The sequence below is a fragment of the Carlito syrichta genome, unplaced genomic scaffold (genome assembly GCF_000164805.1).
Source record: "Carlito syrichta isolate Samal-C Ts95f unplaced genomic scaffold, Tarsius_syrichta-2.0.1 Scaffold82277, whole genome shotgun sequence".
NCBI classification, from domain to species: Eukaryota; Metazoa; Chordata; class Mammalia; order Primates; family Tarsiidae; genus Carlito; species Carlito syrichta.
This window is the reverse complement of record NW_007026373.1, coordinates 438,621-459,488: the sequence shown is the minus strand read 5'-3', so window position 1 is coordinate 459,488 and position 20,868 is coordinate 438,621. Positions and strand designations below refer to the sequence as shown.

The 20,868-nt window shown below is 36.4% G+C and overlaps 1 protein-coding gene across 2 annotated transcripts in view; it reads right to left on the bottom strand.

Moving 5' to 3' along the window:
• Window positions 1-20,868, bottom strand: part of C5 (complement C5) — a 99,493-nt gene that overhangs the window by 47,003 nt on the left and 31,622 nt on the right. Inside the window, exons 11-21 of one of the 2 annotated variants that reach the window (XM_021711222.1) lie at window positions 19,123-19,308; window positions 17,704-17,907; window positions 15,976-16,185; window positions 15,697-15,846; window positions 14,249-14,378; window positions 13,191-13,253; window positions 11,923-12,120; window positions 7,684-7,774; window positions 6,051-6,124; window positions 5,220-5,367; window positions 1,815-1,878 (exon numbers count right to left, since the gene is read on the bottom strand). In XM_021711222.1, the coding sequence (XP_021566897.1) occupies window positions 1,815-1,878; window positions 5,220-5,367; window positions 6,051-6,124; window positions 7,684-7,774; window positions 11,923-12,120; window positions 13,191-13,253; window positions 14,249-14,378; window positions 15,697-15,846; window positions 15,976-16,185; window positions 17,704-17,907; window positions 19,123-19,308 (1,518 nt within the window). Of the gene's footprint in view, window positions 1-1,814; window positions 1,879-5,219; window positions 5,368-6,050; window positions 6,125-7,683; window positions 7,775-11,922; window positions 12,121-13,190; window positions 13,254-14,248; window positions 14,379-15,696; window positions 15,847-15,975; window positions 16,186-17,703; window positions 17,908-19,122; window positions 19,309-20,868 lie in introns of those variants that run through there. The other variant, XM_008055730.1, reaches the window with a different exon arrangement.

Below are 20,868 nucleotides of genomic sequence, written 5' to 3'. Positions count from 1 at the left end.
CTTGATTTCTAAGAAAGTTTACCCTGCTTATGCTTATCTAGACACAAACTCTCCACTGGTGCTTTAACAATGGTCCCTTAGATTCTAAGACATAAGAGAAAGCTTATCTCAGGTTTCCTAACAGGAAGATAAGTTGTTGTAAAGCTCAGCAATGCGAAGGGATGTCATGAAAACTCGGCACTGGCTCAGAAATGTCTCACCTTACTTAGACTGTTTCCTACTAAATTAGGTACTAAACTACTGCAGTTCTTTGCTCATGCTGTTGTAATAGCACTTGTTACACTGTTTCTTTACATGTTTGTATTTTAGATAGTGGATCCTGGGCTCAGATACTTGTTCATTTTTGTCTTATTCCTCTTCATACCTTTTAGCTCAGCCTTTGGTATTCAGTAAATGAGGATTTGATGAAAAACTGAAAACTCTCTACCTTAACATTGAAGGTCCTGCCCAATATGTCCCCAATTTATTTTGCTAATCTTAATCAATTCCCACCTGTGCCTCATTTTACAACTAAAATCTGGCTCCAGAAAGACCTAGATTCAAATCCTGGCTCTCCTCTTATTCACTGTGTCATGGAAACTGGTTGCATGAACTCTCTAATTCTCCATTTCCTCATCTTTGTAATGGGAATAATAATAGTGCCCCCTGACTTCTGGCTAGATAGCGAATATTTTTTTTTATCTTCCCTCCAAAAATCTAGTGAACTGATGGAATTGAGAACTATACCCAAAATAATAAATCCATAAAATCCAAAATAAATCAAGCAGGTAGATAAGAGAGAACACCAGCGTTCTACAACTAATTTCAAGGCATTTCTCAAAAACAGAAAGTTCCTTTTTCCTCTTAACTTTCTTGGGAAAAAACAGGGTGGGTAGGGCCAGAGCTAAAGAAAGTTATTGGGTCACCTGTGGCCAATGATTTCCCCAGGATAGTGAGAGTAGGTTGGGAAGTATAGATATAGAAGAGTCATTTGATAAAATTCAGCATAATTTAATTATAAAAACTCTTATTAAATTGGGAATAGGAAGGAACTTTTGAAACTGATGAAGAATTTCAATAAAACACTTATGGCAGTGGTTCTGGATCCAGCAGCAGTCAAGTAGCTCATATTGGGCAATATTTTTGCAAAAATAACCACAAATTCTGGACAGGATATACATTAAAACAAACAAACAATCTATTAGTGAGTGGAAGAGAAGGTGACACTTGGGAGAAAGGAATGACACTGGGTAAGTGTACTATTTTTTTCAGCTTTAACCTGTGGATAGGCCCCATTGGTGCCTTTAGGAGTGGCTAAAATCCCAACAGAACCTGCCATCTTATTGGCTTGAAGAACCAGAGGACAGAGTATGAGGAAGCCACCACAGATGAAAATGTGAAGTAGTTCCAAGTCCCGTGTATAATCTTTGCTGAAACCTTGCCAACCCTTGAACTTTACACAATATAGACTCCAAGCATCCCAGCTATGGCTAAAAATACTGAACTGAAATTTCACAGAGTTTGAGATTGAATTCAACTCCTACTAAAACACATACAAATGAAAAGTCTTCAGAGAAGCATAATAAAATCCAGAGTCTTTATACTACTTCATTAATCAAATCCAAAGTTGACTGGGCTTGGTGGCTCAGCCTGTAATCCCAGCACTTTGGGAGGCCAAGGTGAGTGGATTGCCTGAGCCCCCAGCTTTGAGACCAGCTTGGGCAACTTGGTGACATCTCAGCTCTACAATAAATAAAAAATTAGCCAGGCATGGTAGTGCGCGCCTGTAGTTCCAGCTATTTGGAAGGCTGAGGCAGAAGGATTACCAGAGCCCCTCAGGTTATTGCTGAGGTGACCATGAGCGTGCCACTGCACTCCAGCCTGGGCAAGGGAGTGAGACTCCAACCCCAAATAAATAAATAAATAAATAAAATCCAAAGTTTAATATAAAATTACTAGATATAAATAAATGGGAATGTGTAATCCATACTCAAGAGGAAAAGTAATTAACAGGGACTCATCTCAAGATACCATGGATGTACTTGTTTCTTGTTTTGATATGACTGGAAATGCACTACTAATTTAAAGATTAAATAAAATATGGCAGCACAGTGATATGTATGACACATTGACATGCTGCATCAAGTCAGTGCAAAGGTCATAAAAAAAGAGGTAGCAGACTAGATTTGGCATGTGGGCCATAAATTACTGACCTTGATCTATATATAAAGCATAAGGACAAAGAGATGTAAAAGATTTAATAGTGTGGCAAGTTAGTTTTTTTATATCAACTTATAAATTCAGGATGATCCCCACCAAAATCTCAATACAGTTTTAAAATTCAATAACCTAATTCCAAAGTTTGTCTGGCAGAGTGAATGTATAAGAATAACAACACCAGAAACATTTTAAAAATAAGAATATCTGAGAACAGACTACCTAATAAGTATGCAATATGACCACAAATCTATGGTACTTTAAACGAGTATGATACCGGTATAAACAAAAACTGATAGTTCAACAGAACAAAGCAGAAAATCTAAATATACCAACATATTATAGACATTCAATATATATGGGCAAGATGACATTTTAAATTAGTGGGAAAAGCATGAGTTCCTTAACAAATACTGCTGTATCAACTGGCTGTCTAAATGGGATTAGATCCTTATTTTGGATTTAAAAAAATCTAAATATTCACAAATGCTGTAAAACTAGTAGAAGAAAATATAGAAAAGAGTTTTAAAAACTTGCAGTGAGGAAAGATTTCCAAAAACACAAAATTCAGAAGGCAGAAAGGAAAAGATTTACAGATTTCATAATATACAATAATATTATTAGTGCAAACACAGATAGTTAAAGAGGTGTGTATACATGTGTGCATATGAGTGTGCATATATATGTACACACACATCTTTTTCTATGCGTGTGATTGGGTGAGCTGATGAGCCCATGCTGACCTCCTCATTCGTCCAGTTGAGTGGAGTTTGGCTGTGGTCCCTGTGCCTCACCTGTCTGTTGCACCCACCTCTTTATTTATCTCTCCTGAATTATAACTTGACATGTTTTAGGAGTGATACCTCTTAACATGGTTTGAATTAAAAAATAAAAGACTTTTCTATGAGAAAAAGTAGGTCTGATTTTGGCTGATTATTTTATCAGTGAGGACTGGTTTTTCCAGTTAGGTTATCTGGCAAACATATTCTATAAATGGAATAAATGAAATGTGAAGCTCTGATGTGTAAGATAAAAATGTATTGATAAAGGGGTAATAAAATTGACAATATCTTTATTTTATCAACCTCACTTATAATATCGGGTTAAACAAGCAATGCCTATCTCTATAAAAATGAAAAATAAGAATAAAATTTATGTAAAACACTCTCATTTCTAGCAATAAATAATATTTATCTACAGTTATTAAACCAATTGAGAGAAAAGTTTCATTTATCTAATGTGGCTATTTTTAAATAAAATTTTATTTTTATGTTTAAAAACTTTAGAAATTTATAATACATTGTTATTTTATCAATTGTGTGCTAATAATATTTGCAATAACTAAATCTACAATCATTTGACACTTAGGATCTTATAATCATGAACTTTTAAAACATTTTATTTTCAATATATGTACGTACTTTTGCTTCATCAAAGAATGATAAGGTGATCAACAGAAGAAATTTAAGCATAAAATATATAGCATTAGAAAAGTGGAATAGAAATATGAATTCATTAAGAAAAAGAGTGATATATAATCTAATATCGTTAAGAGCTTATATGAGTATTTTTTAAAAGATTGCTATATTTTGAGTATGCCAAATATATTTTAAAAGTTTGACACGAGTTTTATTTTAAGATACCAATATTTAAATATTCCCAAAGTTATAGATTGTCATCTTTTTTCAACTTATAATAAAAACAACTTACATGTCAACTTTAAAATGTGCCAGAGGAGTGCCTTGTTTTTCCAAAAAAATTAAGAGGTAGGTAAACAGAATTTTTGGAAACCACTGAAATGCTAATCTCTAAGAATAAATTAGAATCTTTTAAAAATATAGTTAGATTTTTGGACCATATTGAATTCCCACATAAAGTTTTGTGATTGTGATTTTTCCAGTGAAATTAATCAGCCTGCTGGATATTTCTCTATAGAGGCATGTTGGCAAAGAGAAAACAAATGGTGCATCCAACCATGATTGGAGTTTTATATGACTGGAGCCTGGAGTGAGAGGGGATCAAGAGAATTGGCATGATTTTAGTCAGTGTAGTTGTAATGATGATTCATGAATTCTGGCCTGAACGAGGGCTAAAGTAAAAAGAGCAGGGGGCTACTGGATAATAAAGAAGGAACTGAGTCAATGGATTGGAGGTTTCAATGATGCTGTGGATGCTGTGGAAGCAATCAGTTTGGTTCATTAGAAGACTAGGAAGACTTTGATCGGATGGTGAGATATGAGATGTCTGGAATCAACATTTCAGAAAGGATGACAAGATCTACAGAGTGAAGATGATTAGGAGAGGCTAAAATGGAAAAAAGGAAGAAGTGGTTAGAGTCAAGGAGATCAAGGGACTTAGAGTCCAAGGTCATAAAGGAACTAAATGTGAACTCATCTTTCTCTGAACTTTCACAGCAGATTGATTATCTTATGTACTTTATTCTTCTTTAAATTGAAGTAATATAAATGTGTACTTATCTTTACCCTTCCTCCTTTCTTCATCCCTTCTCTTACTAAGCTGTACATCCACTACGATACTCATTGTAAGTACAATACTTGTTGTGAGTGCTTGACTTATATTGCTGAACTGAGTTTAATTTTTATTTTTAAACTTGTTTATTTATTTAGGCAGGGTTTCGCTCTGTCGCCCAGGCTAGAGTACAGGCGGGCACAATCATGGCTCATTGCAGCCTCAACCTCCCAGGTTCAGGTGATCCTTCTGCCTCAGCCTCCTGAGTAGCTAAGACTACAGGCATACACCACCATACATGGCTATATTTTCTGTTTTTTGTAGAGATGGAGGTCTCACTTTGTTGCCAGGTTGGTCTTGAACTCCTGGCTTTAACAATCCTCCTGTCTTGACCTCCCAAAGTGCTGGTATCATAAACATGAGTCACTGCGCCTGGCTGAATTTGTGTGTGTGTGTGTGTGTGTGTGTGTGTGTGTGGTCATTTCATTAATAGAATTCTTAGAAAATCAGAGAATGTTTCCTTTTTCCCATGTATTCTAACATACCATAAATACCTACTTACCTGCATCCCAGAGGTCCTATAGTTGTAAACGGTGCCTTTCAATTGGACCTGTTCCCCTCGTACAACAGAATATGGTATATTCATTTCCAGGAAGACATCTTTGAGCACCTTTGCCTTGAGAGTATCAGCAACACATATACCTTTAGGCCAAAGTGAAAGTGAAGGAGAAATAAATTAGGGAATTCCTATAATGCTTTAATGGTAAAAGATCTCACATTTGCTTTACCTCAAGGAGAAAAGGATATCAGATCATGTTTTTCTCTGCACTATCATCCCTTGTCCATGGATTTTCTGTTTATTGCTTTTGTTTCAATAATTATTAGTATTAACAGCAAACTTTTTTGTTCAACAAATATTTAATTCGATTTAAGGCAGAAGAATATTTATCAACTCTACACAAGCTCCCAGTAAGAGACAAAAGTGAAAGGAAATAAGGACTTGACACTGCCATTTATAAAATAACAGCTAACAGAAGAGCAAAAAGAGGCCAGGTTTGGTGGCTTCTGCTTGAAATCCCAGCACTCTGGGAGGCCAAGGCAGAAAGATCACTTCAGACCAGGAAGTTGAGACCAGCCTGGGCAACATGGTGAGACACCTTCTCTACACAAAAATAAATAAATAAATAATAAAAAAGAAGAGCAAAAAAGAAACCAATACATTCAAAGATGTGGCTATATCTACATTTTTTGATAATACATAAAAAGAATATTTTTTAAAATGACACCACTAAAGTCCAAGGTAAACAAAATAGACACTCATAAAGAAGTTTATCTTGCTAATCAAATCACACCTCCAATGCATATATAACATTAAGCCTGCTTACCACTATTTGAAATGCCAACACCCTGAATTTCCCAGGTAGTTAGAGAATCAGGTAGTGTAAACTGCAACTGGTTTCTGAAAGTTAAAATGTTGTTAAAATACAGTGAAACATACAATATATAATTTTTGCTTCATACAACTTTAGAAGAAAGAGAAAAAAACACAATACAAAATCATATCAGGTATTAAGGAAAGCCTCATCAAGAAAAATTTTCAGTAATCCTCACGTATTTCATGTTTTCAGACATTGCATTGCACCTGTCTGATGAGAATTCAAGTTCAGAAGAATGTCTTTGAAATATTGCAAAATTAAAGCATACAAAACAAAGAAAAACCCGTGTTTATTGTGTGTCTGTTCTAAAATAGAGAAGCAAAGTAATGCATCTTCATACTGCTCATAACAAAGTTGATAAAACTGGCCAGGTGCAGTGGCTCATGCCTGTAAACTCAAACCTTTGGGAAGCTGAGGTGAGAGAATTGCTTGAGTCCAGGAGTTTGAAACCACCCTGGACAACATAGTGAGACCTCATCTCTAAAATAATTTTTTTGAAAACAACCAAAGTTGATAAAACTAAAAATTTCTGATTATGATTAAGCTTGTATATGTATTGTATACTATCTTTGTGTCAGGTGTAGTGCCAAGTACTGTACTGAGTATACAGCACTTATAAGATATAGTCCTGCTCTCAGGCAGTTTACAGTCTAGTGAAAGAAATACTTAAGTAAATACATTCTACTTCACTGTGATAACTATAACAGTAAGACATTAAAAGAGTTCAGAAGCAGTGTGCATTTATTTAGCACATTTATTTGCATGCCTCTACTAGCTGGATCCTGGGCTAGATTCAGCAATCTGAATTTAGTCTTTGCCCTTGAGGTATTTCCATTTTAATGTAGAAGACAGGCAAGTAAACAGGGCATTATGAATCTATGTGATACAGGCAACAGGTTAATAAGGAGGAGTAATTAATCCAGTCATGGGTAGGGTGGAGGGCAGTGGTAGGAAGTCTCACCAGGGGAAGAGCTAGCTAATGGGTCATGTTGTATGAAATAGATTGTGGAGCAGGATTTAGAGGGGACAAAAGGAGAGCCAAGGAGACACAGGAGGAGACCCCTGCAGGGCTCTCAACTCCTTTCTTGACTTCTCATTGGAAAGCTAGTGCTTTGAATCCACATAGGAAGACTAAGGCTCAGGAACTCAGTATTATTATCACTGTTTTCATTGCCTGTTATAGGGAAGGTATTTCTTTAAAATGTGTCAAATAGAGAACTTAAGAAAAGAACCTTTCTTTCTGTTTATCAATGTTTGTTTTATAGTACTGGTATTTTAGGATGAATGCTGCTGCTTAATATGGTGTCTAGCACATAATTGTTTGCAGTAGATGCATATTGGAAATTAAATGAAATGAGAAGGAATAGTACTCTTATTCACTAATAGTTCATTCTGCCTTGGAGCCAATTATCAGAACAAAATACATTAAAAAAAAAAGCAAAGCAAAACAAGACAAAATTTGACCAAGTTAAAGAACCTTCTTAACTCTTAACTGTTGGGAAATGAGTAGTTTTAAGATTTTGGCCCATAATACTTGCATTATCCACATTTCTTTCTGAGTAACATAAAAGAAGTATAATACCTTGTGGGAACATAATGAACTTCCCATAACCAGCTTTCTGGAAAATAGCTCCGAATTTCTGGCTTGCTTACTGGTAACAGCGTCTTTATATCTAAGCAAAAAAAGCATATCTAATTATGAAAAAATATATAAATTCTACTTATAGCTGAATATTAAAATATGGACATTAATCTATAGTTTAAGCTTTTCTGGAAGGTCAATATAACAATGTTTAATGTTTTCAAAATAGAGCTATAAAGGTCTTAGAATTTTTCCACTAAGAATTACATTGACAAAACAAAGAGTAGAACTATTTTTAATTATTGGTTTCTTAAATTGTTAAATATTTAGAGCTTCTGAGATTACACAAGATACTGGCCAGTCTATAAAGTTCTTTGCATTTCTATCATTGCAATAATTGTGTTTATATTAGAAAATAAGGAGGTTTATGTGATTCTCTGCCTTAACTTGGTAATTTATTTATATTTACTTTAATAAAAATTGACAGAACTTCTGCATTTGTCTGAGATGCAGTAGTAGGGGCTGGATTTACTCTTCTGTCTCAAAAAAAATTGAAAACCAAATACAGTATGTAATACAACAGTTTTCAGATATCAGAACATAAGTAGAACAAGACTGTGACCCTCAAGAAGAGGGCAATAGATTAGGTGAATCCTAAAATTACCTCAGCTTACTGCTGGAGGCAGTTCACAGGCTAGGGCAGGGAGAGGGACCCAAGGAAAGCCTGTGATCTGAAAGATTTGTGCAACACAGATGGGAGTTTGGGGAGACCAAGTTGTCTAGAAGGAGGGGCAGAGTACTAGGGAGAGGGAACTGCAGGGAGTGACTTCAGTGCAGCTGAAGCCAAACTAGATAATAGTTTAAAAATTGGGAAATGAAAAAAATTATGTACTGGATAGCTCATTAAAATGCTGCTTGTAATAAGCAAAGATGGGAAAACAACCTAAATATGTACTCTGGTTGTTTTGCTTAATAATGTATCTTAATCATTGTCTACCTCAACACATATATTGCTACAAATATGAATTTTATGGCCATTTACCAAAGCCGTGGCTATTAGATATTGCCTAACGACAGGGATGCACTCTGAGAAATGTGTCATTAGGTGATTTCACCATTGTGTGAACATCATAGAGTGTACTCAGACTAACCTAGATGGTACGGACTACTATACACCTAGGCTATATGGTAGAGCCTATTGCTCCTAGGACACAAACCTGTGCAGCATGTTACTGTACTGGATACTATAGGCAACTGTACTACAAGAGTAAGTCTTTGTGTATCTAAATATATCTAAACAAAGGCTGGCACAGTGGCTCCTGTCTGTAATCTCAGTACTTTGGGAGGCTGAGACACAAGGATTGCTTGAGTTCAGGAGTTCAAGACCAGCCTGGACAACATGGTGAGAGTTCATCTCTATGAAAAAATACAAAAATTAGTCAGGCATGGTGGCACTTGCCTGCAGTCCCAGCTACTCAGGAAGCTGAGGCAGATGGATCACCTGAACCCAGGAGGTTGAGACTGTTGTGGTGAGCCGTGAGCATGCCACTGCACTCCAGCCTGGGTGACAGAATGAGATCCTGACATACACACACACACACACACACACACACACACACACACACACACACACATATGTATGTGTATATACACACACAGAATGAGATCCTGACACAAACACACAGCTATATATATGTGTGTACACACACACACACACACACACACACACACACACACACACACACACACACACATAATATAATATATGGGGTGCCAAAAAAATGTATACACATTTTAAGAGATGTTATCTTATGTATTACTTTTATGGTAATGGTAACGACTTTGAACACCTCTTGTCATTGTAGAAGTCAAACGTGAGTTGTATTCATCTTTTATTATCAGTATATAGTGACTATTATAATTTTAATACAGTTTTTTCCTTTCTTCAAAAAAAAAAAATACACACACACACACACACACACACACACCAAGGGTGCCAAAAAAATATATACACTTTTCAGAGACATTATCTATGTGTTATTTTTTGAAGTTGAATTGAATTACAGTAGCAATGTGCAGTATAATGTTCACTCAAAAGATGGCGTTATTTGGGAGGCTGAGGCGAAAGGATTGCCTGGGCCCAGGGGTTTGAAACCAGCCTGGGCAATTTGGTGAGACCTTGTCTCTACAATAAAAAAAAAAAAATGCCATTAATCAAATGAATGCTAATGTCACCATGCGAAAGGCAGGACAAAGAAAATGGCGGAAGCACAGTTGTTGTTTGAGGACTGCAAGACCATCTTGAAGTGGTATTTGAAATTCGAGAATGTTGTGGAAGTACAAAGACAATGGAGGCATGAGTATGCAACAGAACCTCCAGCACGCCTAACAATTGCATGCATTCATAAGTTTGAGATGAGTGGCACTGTGTGTGATGTGCACAAGGGAAGATCCTGAAGGCCTCACACAGCAACAAGTCCTGCCGTAGTTTGCCGTAATCAGAGGGTAATCACGTTGAGCACTTCTTGTCATTACAGAAGTCAATCATGGCTTGTATTCATCTTTTGTTATCGGTATATATTGAGTCTTATGATGTTAATGCAGTTTTTTCCTTTCTTAAAATGTGTGTACATGTTTTGGCACCCTCTGTATATACACATATATATATGAGGGGGACACCAAAAAACCTAGAATTTACTTTTAAAAATTGTGTATTTATTTTTACATGTTTAAACTTCAGTCACCTTCAAAGCACTCTCTGTCTGATGCAATGCACTTATTAAGACTCTTTTTCCACTGCTCAAAACAGTTTTTGGACTAGTCAATTTTTACGCCTTAAAGGGCATCTAAAGAAGCACTAAAGTGCTTCTGCCATTTTTTTGGTTTCACCTCTTTCCAGCGGCAAAACGTTTCCCTCTGAGGACTTTTTTCATCAAGGGAGACAGAAAAGAGTTACTGGGGCGAGATTGAGTGAATAGGGAGGGTAGGACACAGGGATCATGCAGGTTTTGGTCAAAAACTGCTGAAAAGTCCATGTGGGGTGGGCAGGTGCACTCATAAATCATCCATCACAAAATGGTCAAAGGTGTTGAAAGAATCTCAAAAAAAAAAAAAAAAAAATGCTGGAGGGTCTCTGTGGCTCAAGCCTGTAATCCCAGCACTTTGGGAGACTGAGGTGAGAGGATTGCCTGAGCCCATGGGTTTGAGACCAGCCTGGGCAACATGGTGAGACCTCATCCCTACAATAAATCAAAAAAATTAGCTGGATGTGGTAGTGCTTGCCTGTAGTTCCAGCTATTTGAAACCCAGCAGGTCAAGGCCAGGATTCTGTGAACGTGACTCTAGTCTGGGCGATGGAGTGAGACTCCAACTCAAAAAAAAAAAAAAATTCACTGAAGCCAAATGCAGCCTCTCACACCAATGCTAGCTGGCACACTGCTGCTGATAGGTTCCTAGAACACTTACTTAGCAGGAAAAGTCTGTACTACAAGGGAACTGCCCTCCAAAAGACAACTCCAGGTTTTTTGGGGGTAGCCCCTTTTTATAATATGGTACTGTAAAAAAATACCATATTATAATCTTATGAGACTACTACCATATGCAGTACATTGTTTACCAAAACGTCATTATGTGGCACATGTCTGTATAAAACAGGTGCTATCGTACTGCTTTTGCTTCTTTTGTCAAAGACTATATGTAAATGGAAGGAAAGTCCCAAAAGTTCTGAACGTATATTCATGAGAGTTCTATAAATTCTGAAAACATGTATTGTGGTTGAAACTGAAGTTATTTATCGACTTTTATATAAGTACACTTTACCTTATGCTAGCTTTAGAAATCTTGTGTTATATTTAGTCAGTGTAGGTATAAACGGAATTTCTAATGGTTGTAATATCATAGAACCATAGAATTTTAGAACTCATAGCCTTATTGGAGGAGATGATCTGGCTGAGGCTTCTTGCTTGAGGCTCAGAGAGGATACATAATCATCCAAATTTACGGGATGATCTAGCTTTAAATTTATACCAGGTCTTGACTCTGAACTAGTGTACTCTGCTTTGTACTATACTTTTTCTGATTCCCAAGAATGACAGATTCTTTTCTTATAGGCATTTCCAAGTTATCTTTTCTACTTTCAATTGTAAATAGAGCATGAAAGCTGCCTTTCTTGGCAGCATGGAATTATATAAAATTCCCCCAATTCTTGGGTAGAATTCTGATAGAAAACATCATACTTACGTAGCCTTCCCAGTTGCATATTTTTATGAGAGTGGTTTGCACGAAACTGGTTTGCAATGATACAACATTCGTTGAAAGCTCTGATGCATATTGGCCCTATGGTAACCCGGGCTACTCGCTGTTCACAGCTTTCATCATCATTACGATGGGCTCCATCGTAACAACATTTCTTTGTTACTCGATGTTTGTATTTAGCAGCTGAAATGGTAAAATAATACAAGTGCCCTTGATCATGCATAGAGTCATGATATCTCAGACTTAGAAGGAATCAAGCAATACCTGGTTTCTACTGCCATATGACACCCCTATCGACCATAGCCGTGGTAGTTGACAGACAAGACTCACCCTGGAACTGCTCTAGGACTGAGAAGAATCTGACCTCACCAGATGGTCCATTCCAATTCATACTCAAAGGTTAAAAGGCTTCCTGCAACTAAGCTAATACTAACTCTTGAAATTGGCTATTTGGGTTCAGCACTCTTTGAGGAAAATAAGTTAAATATCCAAGAAGCCTTCAAGTATTATCACTGTACAAATATTTCTTTCTTTAAGCTAAATATGCTATTATTTTCAAAAATTTCTTCTATAACATGGTTTGTGGACTTTTACTACTGGCATCATCCTTCATTATAAGTACTCATATTAGTCAATGCGTTTCTTTTTATGTCAGAACTTAGAATAAGGGTTAGAATTAAAATAACTCATACACAAATGGAAGAAATTATTATATTACTACAAGCATTATTATTAATTGATCTCATTTCACTAACTCCCTGTTTGATTTTTTTTCTACTGTGACATGCCAAATTACCACATATCACTTAAATAATTATTTTAAAATAATTCCCATTAGATATATTTTCCATATAATAATCCCAAATGTTATGACTATTAAGTATATGAAATAGAAGTAATGGTTTTCTAGGCATAACCCAAAGATAATCAAATCATGTATTTTGTCAGAGTAAAATGGAAGAATTTAATTGTTAGATGAAACTTGTAGAGATAAAATATTTCTAACAAAGGTTAATATTTGGATTTTAGAGATAGAAGTAATAAAGACCTATTTTCCTCAGATTAAATACATGACAAATGAACTACAAGAATTATTTGGATTAATCTTTCAGAGAGATGAGCTAGACCTCCATACATACCTTCCTTTTCACTCATTCTATTTGAATTAGGGTAAATTATGGAATATTTCATTTTCTCCAGCTTTTGAATGATATTAACATAATCTTTTTATAATCATATGAATTTTAGAGTACCTGCTTCCTGTATTTTCTCTTGCAGTGTTCTTCTTGGCCTGAGAATTTCTTTACAAGGCTCATCTGTTTAAAAAAAAGACAAAGACGATGGATTAAAAAGGAGACAAAAATGTCAAACAATTGCATGAAATTATTTAAGCATTCAAAACATTCACAAATTATTCATTCAACAAATAATGAGAGCCTACTTAAGATGAGAAATTGTGCACCACGCATCTTACTTAATATGACTTGTTTTATCCCTAGTGGAGGTCACGATCCAGTGTCATGTAGTTTGACTTGTTTTGTCCGAATTGGTTTTGAATCTCGCAACCTTTTTGATCCACTGATTACAGAGAAATACGTAAGCATTTAAAGTAAACAAGGTTTTTGTTGGGCATGCTATTTTTATTATTTGCTCTTTGTGCTACATTATTACAAATATAAATATGAATACCATAGTATCAAGTATAATTATAAACCATTTTGAAACCATAGATAAAAGAGGATTAAGATAAGGTTCCTGTTCTTAAAGAGCTCACAGTGCATTGGTGAGACAAGACTTATAGCTAAGTGTAAGAATGTGTAACGACACATTGCTATTGATATTACTTGTAAATATATCTAGTCCTTACAACACCCTCCCTACTAAAGGAGGAGGGAAATCAATTCTATATGGCAAAAAGTTCTCATAGAGAAGATGATTTTTACGCTAGCTTCTCCAGGATAACAAGGGGAAAGCAGTACCAACGAACAAAGGCCCAAAGGTGTGAAACAGCACAGTGCCACTCAGAAACTAGACACTTGGTCCTTTGTGTAGCTTAGGCATAAGGTAAAGCACAGCAGAGTAAGAGATAGCTGGAGAGAGCTGCAGAGAAGATCATGGATGGCTCTGGGCACTACACTAAAGATTTTGTACTTTATCCTGAAAGCCAATTAAATATTTTAAACAGGAGAGTCACATAGTCATGGCACTCTAAGATCAATGCAGAGACTATTCTGGAAGAGGAACAGAAAGGAGGTCTGGGGAGGCAAGTGATCAAAGTGAATTTCAGTAGTAAAAGTGCTGAGCACGTTACCACTTTCGTGGGAGCTGTCTGCATTTGCGTTGGTGAGGAAGGTAAGTCCAGCTAGATGGAACACATCTGCATTGTTGTGGCCACCACCGGCCCCACAGCCCAGATCACTCTTCTCTAAAACCTGAAATACCTGTCCAGAAAGGCAAAATGTTGAGCCTATTCAGATAAATAAAAGATTCCCTCAAAAAATTAAAAGGTACTAGTTTTTTACATGGTTATAACAAACCAGTGAAATACACAGGTGACTCATTGATCAAATGAAAAAAATAAATTTTCCAACTTTGCTTCTAAATTTGTCATTTTTGCATTTGTAAATTCATACTTATTTAAAAGTTACTCAATAACTAAGTCTTAATAAGTAGCTTGGATGAAGTGGTTTTAGAAACTGACCCATGGTGTTTTGTACATAGAATATATACTGCAATCAATATAATGTCCTAAATAAATAATCGGTACAATTGTATGAAGGGGTGAATTAACAAAGAAATTAGTTTTTAAGTTGCTTTAAAAAAAGAACAACCTCTTGTGTTTTGGTGGGGAGGGTCTTGGGTTCTAAATGGATGAGAACTTGTTTGGGGGCTTCCTCCAGTTTTAATTTTGACCCCTAATGTCCTTTTCTCTCTGAATATTTTTTTATTTTAAAGATTCTCGGTTTTTTTTCTTCCTTGTTCAAAGAAATTCAAGTCTAGAAAATAATAGCTGGGCGTAATGGAGATAAATAAGAACTTAGGAGAATTGAATAATTTTTAAATTCTTCTGTGCCACAGATTTTAACAGGAGTTTTTTAAAAATTCAAAAGTTTTTTCTTGTGTTGCTACTAGATACTATAACCACCATTACCACTTCACCTCAAATTCCCAAATTCTTCTCATGGATGGCACTTTTGCTCCATGAATGTAACTGCTATCGTGATCACGGTTTTTTTTTTTTTCTTTTTTAAGTTGGAGTCTTACTCTGTCACCCAGGCTGGAGTGCAGTGGCATGCTCACGGCTACCACAGCCTTGCCTCCTGGGCTGAGGTGAACCTTCTACCTCAGCCTTCTAAGTAGCTGGAACTATAGGCTGGTGCCATCACACCCAACTAATTTTTTGATTTATTGTAGAGACAAGGTCTCACCAGTTGTCCAGGCTAGTCTCAAACTCCTAGGCTCAGGAAATCCCCTGCCTCAGCCTCCCAAAGTGCTGGGATTACAGGCATGAGCCACTGTGCCTGCCTAGTTAGATAATGTTTTTAAAATGCTTAAATCTCCATAGGAAAAAAACAAAAAGAGGTTGACCTGTGTTTTGGGAACTAACATGAGGCTACCTTATCTTCCTAAGAACTACTGTGTTGAGAAGATTATAGAAAAGCAGATCTAGTCTTCCCTTAATTCTTCCCCCATACTTTGGGCCACACTTCGTGAAGCCCTGCGTGCATTGAGCCACACCACAGGCATGCACTACTTAACTCTTTCCATGGGTCTTTTGGCTCCTCCTTTCACTCCATACACAGCGCTGTCCACTGCTGCTAATGCCACCCATGAGTTCAGCTCGGTTGCCATATTCAGAGACATAGTTTGGCCTGGAGAATATGTATCTGCACCAGGAGACAGGTTTACCTAAAATTTCATTTGAAAAAGAAAAGACGAGATTCCTTGTATGAGACAGAACTTTTCAGAGGCATCTGCTTTGACAGCCTCCTTCATTCAGGAAAAAAATTCAATTGTGAGTCATAATTGATGGCTTACCTGGAGCTGGTTGCCACACTTTTCTTCAACATTTAACCAGACTGAGTCAGACACTAATTCTGCTGTCTGCTCTCCTGTGACAATGTAGTAAACCAGGAGACGGGCTGAAGGAACCATGTTCTGTGTCACTGGAATGTTTATACTCTGGTAAGATGCATCTGCAAGTTTTTCCCTTGTGCCAAAGTGTACAATTTTGCCCTTGGACAAAATCTAAAAATAAACAGCAGCAACAACAGTAAGTATAAAAACAAAAACTGTGCTTCAGGATGGAGCTTGGAGCTGGAGTAGAAATTATTAAAGAAAAATAAAGTTAACATGTATGGGCACACTATGTGCCAGGAGCTTTAACATTTATTTAACTCCTTTAATTCTCACAGTACACCAGTAGGATATACATATTACTCTCATTGACAAAACTGAGGCTCAGGAATTAACTAAAAGTTATACTGATTTTAATTCAAAATCCTATAACTAGCAAATTAGAGAGCTAAAATTTGAACCTAGCTCTGTTTAAAGTCATCACACTACCACTAAAACCTCCTTTGCTTCATTTATTTAAAAAAAATAGGTGAATAAATGGAGTGGATATCATCTTATTTGAGGGTTACATTTTAAAGACAGAGATTGGATTTTAAACTGAAGGTGTAAGTTTAAAAAAAAATCACAAGAAGTCAAAATGTCCTAAAGGATCCCTTAAATTGACCTTAGAGAACAGTACTACATACATGATTTTGGTACATAGTCCATAAAGTTTCCCTAACACTTCAATAGTCAGTATTTTTCTATGATCCTCATTAATTTTTTTTTTTTAATTGGAGTCTCACTCTGTTGCCCAGGCTGGAGTGCGGTGGCATGCTCACAGCCACCCCAGCGTTGACCTGCTGGGCTCCGGCGATCCTTCAGCCTCAGCCTTCCAAGTAAGTGGAACTACAGGCATCGCCACCACGCTCGGCTAATTTTTTGATTTATTGTAGAGACGAGGTCTCTCCAAGTTGCCCAGGCTGGTCTCGAACCCCTAGACTCAGGCAATCCTCTAACCTTGGCCTTCTAAAGTGCTAGAATTACAGGCTTGAGCCACTGTACTCGGCCAATTTTTTTTTTCCTTCAATTTCTTCCTCAAAAATATTGAGAAAGCCATCACCACCTGTTTGGCCTTGCCATTGGAATAATTCACTCCATTGCTTTGGCGATTGTCAGGAAGCCCTTAACATTTTTTGCATATTTTTTTCCCTAGGTTTCCAAAACAGGCTTGATTGCTCCACCTCCTGTTCAATATAAGTGATGCAATAGGGATGTTGCTGAGTGTATAACTGGAACAGGCGTGACAGGACCCAACACTTAAGAGCAGGATTTGGGTATCCCCTTTTATGACAATGAAATGCACTTAATGTACTAAATCTAGGCATGTAATCTTCAGCCATGAAATAGAGCAGAGCTTAGGTAAGTTAATCAGGTTCTCTCTGTGGAGTAATTGGGCTGTCTTTGATGAAAGGACTTATCAGATCAGGAGTCAGAGTTCCCTCAGCTCAAATCAAAAGCTTTCTGACCCGAGTGACAATTGTGTCTTTTAATTTCTTTGTCCTTCAGTTTGCTCATCTGTGAAACGGTCATGAAAATCATGCCCTATCTCAAAGGTTTTTTAAAAACTGATATTCAAGTTAGATGATGTCCCTGAAAGTGCTTTGTAAATACAAATGTAAGGGATTGTTCTAATACTGCTCTACTTACCAAGTAATTATAGTGAGTTATTTTTTCGATATACGGACTTCTGGGGGTAACAATAATATTCAAATGTTCTCCCACGAGCAAAGCTTTATGGTTTTCAGTCCAATCAATATAAAGGTAACTTTGGCTGAGAGACGAATATGCTATTGCTCGGTAAACTTCGTTGGCCTGATTTCCTTCTGGAAGATCTGGGTCATCGGTTTGGACCTGAAAAGGAAAATTTCAAAAAGACGTGGAATTTGGTGAAACGTTTTCTGCAAAACATACCTTTTAAATTCCTTTCTTTGCTTTATACATTTCTAGATTTCACAATACCAAATGCTGAAGGAAGAAAAAAAACCACTCCATTATTTCAGTGATTCTATAGCTATGGTATCAAGTAACTTTACAAAGACTATGAACAAGGACAACAGGATTATGGGCTATAGTGGAAAAGTCTGGTGAAGTGAAGAGAGAAAGATGCGTTCTCTTCATTTCACCAGGTACTGACACTATTCCTAAAATGTGATGGTAAGTTAAGGACTTTTCCTATGAGGTGAGATGGCAGAAAATGGAGGGAGGAGAAGGAAAGGGGTGGAGAGGCAACACGAACTCTTGAGGTCCAGTTTTCATTGTGAATTAGAGGAGTGCTTATAAACATGGGGTAGGGCAGAAATAATATGGCAGCAATATCTATCTTCAGACAGCAGAAGGGTTACACACTCTGGAGTGGCACATGGGTTTGTATTCCTGTGCAGCCACTTTTTAACTCTGATAAGTGATTTAATCAGAAGCCTCCATTTCCTCTGCCACAGAATGGCAAAGACAATATTCTCTAACTCACATTGCTGATTAAATGGGTATTAAATGCGTTTTTCATAAAGCTCTTGTCTAGCACTTCGTAAGCGTTCAGTGGATGATAGTGAACACATGCATGCTGTACTCGTTGGCCTGTGTTATTAACTTACTCGTATTTTATTTGAGATTGGGAACTTAAAAATATTATTTGCTGGTAGAGAAGACCACTAAGTGAGCTGTAAAGTAGAGTGGTTCCTGCAGTCAGAAAAAAGGGACTCTTCCACATTTGACTCCTTTGTGACCTTGAAAAGAGATTAAAAGTGGGGGGTGGAGGCTATTCCTATCACGCATGTCCACTGCTATACCTATTCTTAAGCTTCTAGAGTCTGATATAGACTTACTGATGTGAGACAAAATAATTAGTTTTGGTTCTCAATTTTAAAAATTGATAGATTTATCTTCCTCAAGAACCATTCAGTGGATTAGCAGATTGTCTCCAGGATTCATTTGTTTTGGATGCAAAACTGTGAAGCCTCTCGCTAAACTGGGGTATAAAATCTGCCGCATCTGTTCTGCATACTAGCCAAGACATACAGTCAAAAGTACACACTGTCCTAGAAAATAGAGCAGGAGAATTCTGCTCACATTAAACTCCAGCACCGTCACTCCAGATGGGAGATTAACCACAAACGAAGCTACTCCATCAGTGACACGTGTTACACTTTTCCTTGGCTCCAAGTCAGTTGCCTCTTGATTTTCATCGAATGTTTGTGCATTCAGGGTTACTGGGACCCCTCCTACCAACTGGTCAAGCGAATCCTTAACCTGCACCTGTTTGTCAAAACAATCCAAATCAACGTCAACAGTTCATCACTTCTTTTAAAGCCTAACAATTCTGAAATAATTTTCTTTTCTCCCTACTAAAGTATAAATTTTTTTAGAATGGAAAATATAGTTTACTTAGAAAGTAAATGAGAGAGAGAGACACAGAGAGAGAGAGAGAGAGATTGAGAGATTCACTGCCTCAAGGTAGGGTAGGGGGCCAAGGCTAGGACATAGGAAACATGGTGGCCATAGCTCAAAGAGCCACAAGGACACATCAGAGTTTAACAGAGCAATGGTCAATTTTTTTTCTTAGACTTTGTTTTTTCTTTTCCTGAGAAGGGGTCGAAACATATTACCCAGACTGGAGTGCTTATTCACAGGCACAATCACAATGCACTTTAGCCTCAAACTCCTGGACTTAAATGATCCTCCCATCTCAGCCTCCAAGAGTAGCAGGGACTACAGGCATGTGCTACCACGTCTGGCTTATGTATGTTTAATTCAATAAAGAGAAGTGTGTTCTCAGCTTATAGAACAGTTTGATTCTACCTAGTTAAATTATTCTTGAATTAATCTTCCATTTATCAAGCACTCAAAACATTAATATCATTCTATTAAGTCAGCTGAGGAGTAGATGTGATAAGGTCTTCTGCTATCTAGCTTGTGGATTTGTTTGATTGGTTTAGGACTGGATAAAAAAGAAAATGAAGCAATTACTTTTGTGAATTATTCTTTTGGATATGTGAAATGATAAATAGATATACCTTTTTGTTTCCCTAACTTTTACTTCTCACCATCATGCATATATATATTTATATAATTTCTAAAAAGATATTTTATTTTATTTTTATGTGTATTATAAAATATATTTTAAATTTATATTCTCTATAATATATTTTCTATGATATTTTATTATATATACTATGCATTACTATATATTATATGACATTATATTTTATTATATGTATTATATATTGTATATGTATTAAGAACCTACAAGCATGTCCAAAACTTGCTTTAGGCTTGGTAAATCTTTTTCTCTTAAAGGCCAGTGATCCACAATAAGTATAAGTAACACATTTTAATTATACTTAAGTTGATATTTTAAACTAACATTTTTTCAAAGAATAAAAAAAGTGTTCTAGCTTTCTAAGAGCAGAGCACAAAAATTTTCACATACAAATAATATGCTATGTATAATACAAATACAATATAATAAATACCAAATATAATTAAAAAATCAAATGAATGTTCCAACTCCATACTGTCGGCATTTAAAAAAAGAAAAGTGGAGGAAGGAGATAAAAATTAAACAGGAAGGAGTAAGCGAAAACAACAAAAAAAGAAGTTAGAAAGAGAAGTCAAAAATGGAAAGGACAGAGAGCAATACAGTTATGCACAAATACACAGATGAAGTAATAAACACAGAAATACACACTCAGAGATACACTGGAAGTGAAAAATGGTGAGAGAAAAGGGCCTATTTTCAAGGAATGATATCTCCATTTCAAGATTTTTAGGAACTTGCCACCAAATAATTTTAAATGCTAGTATTCTTTGAACTGT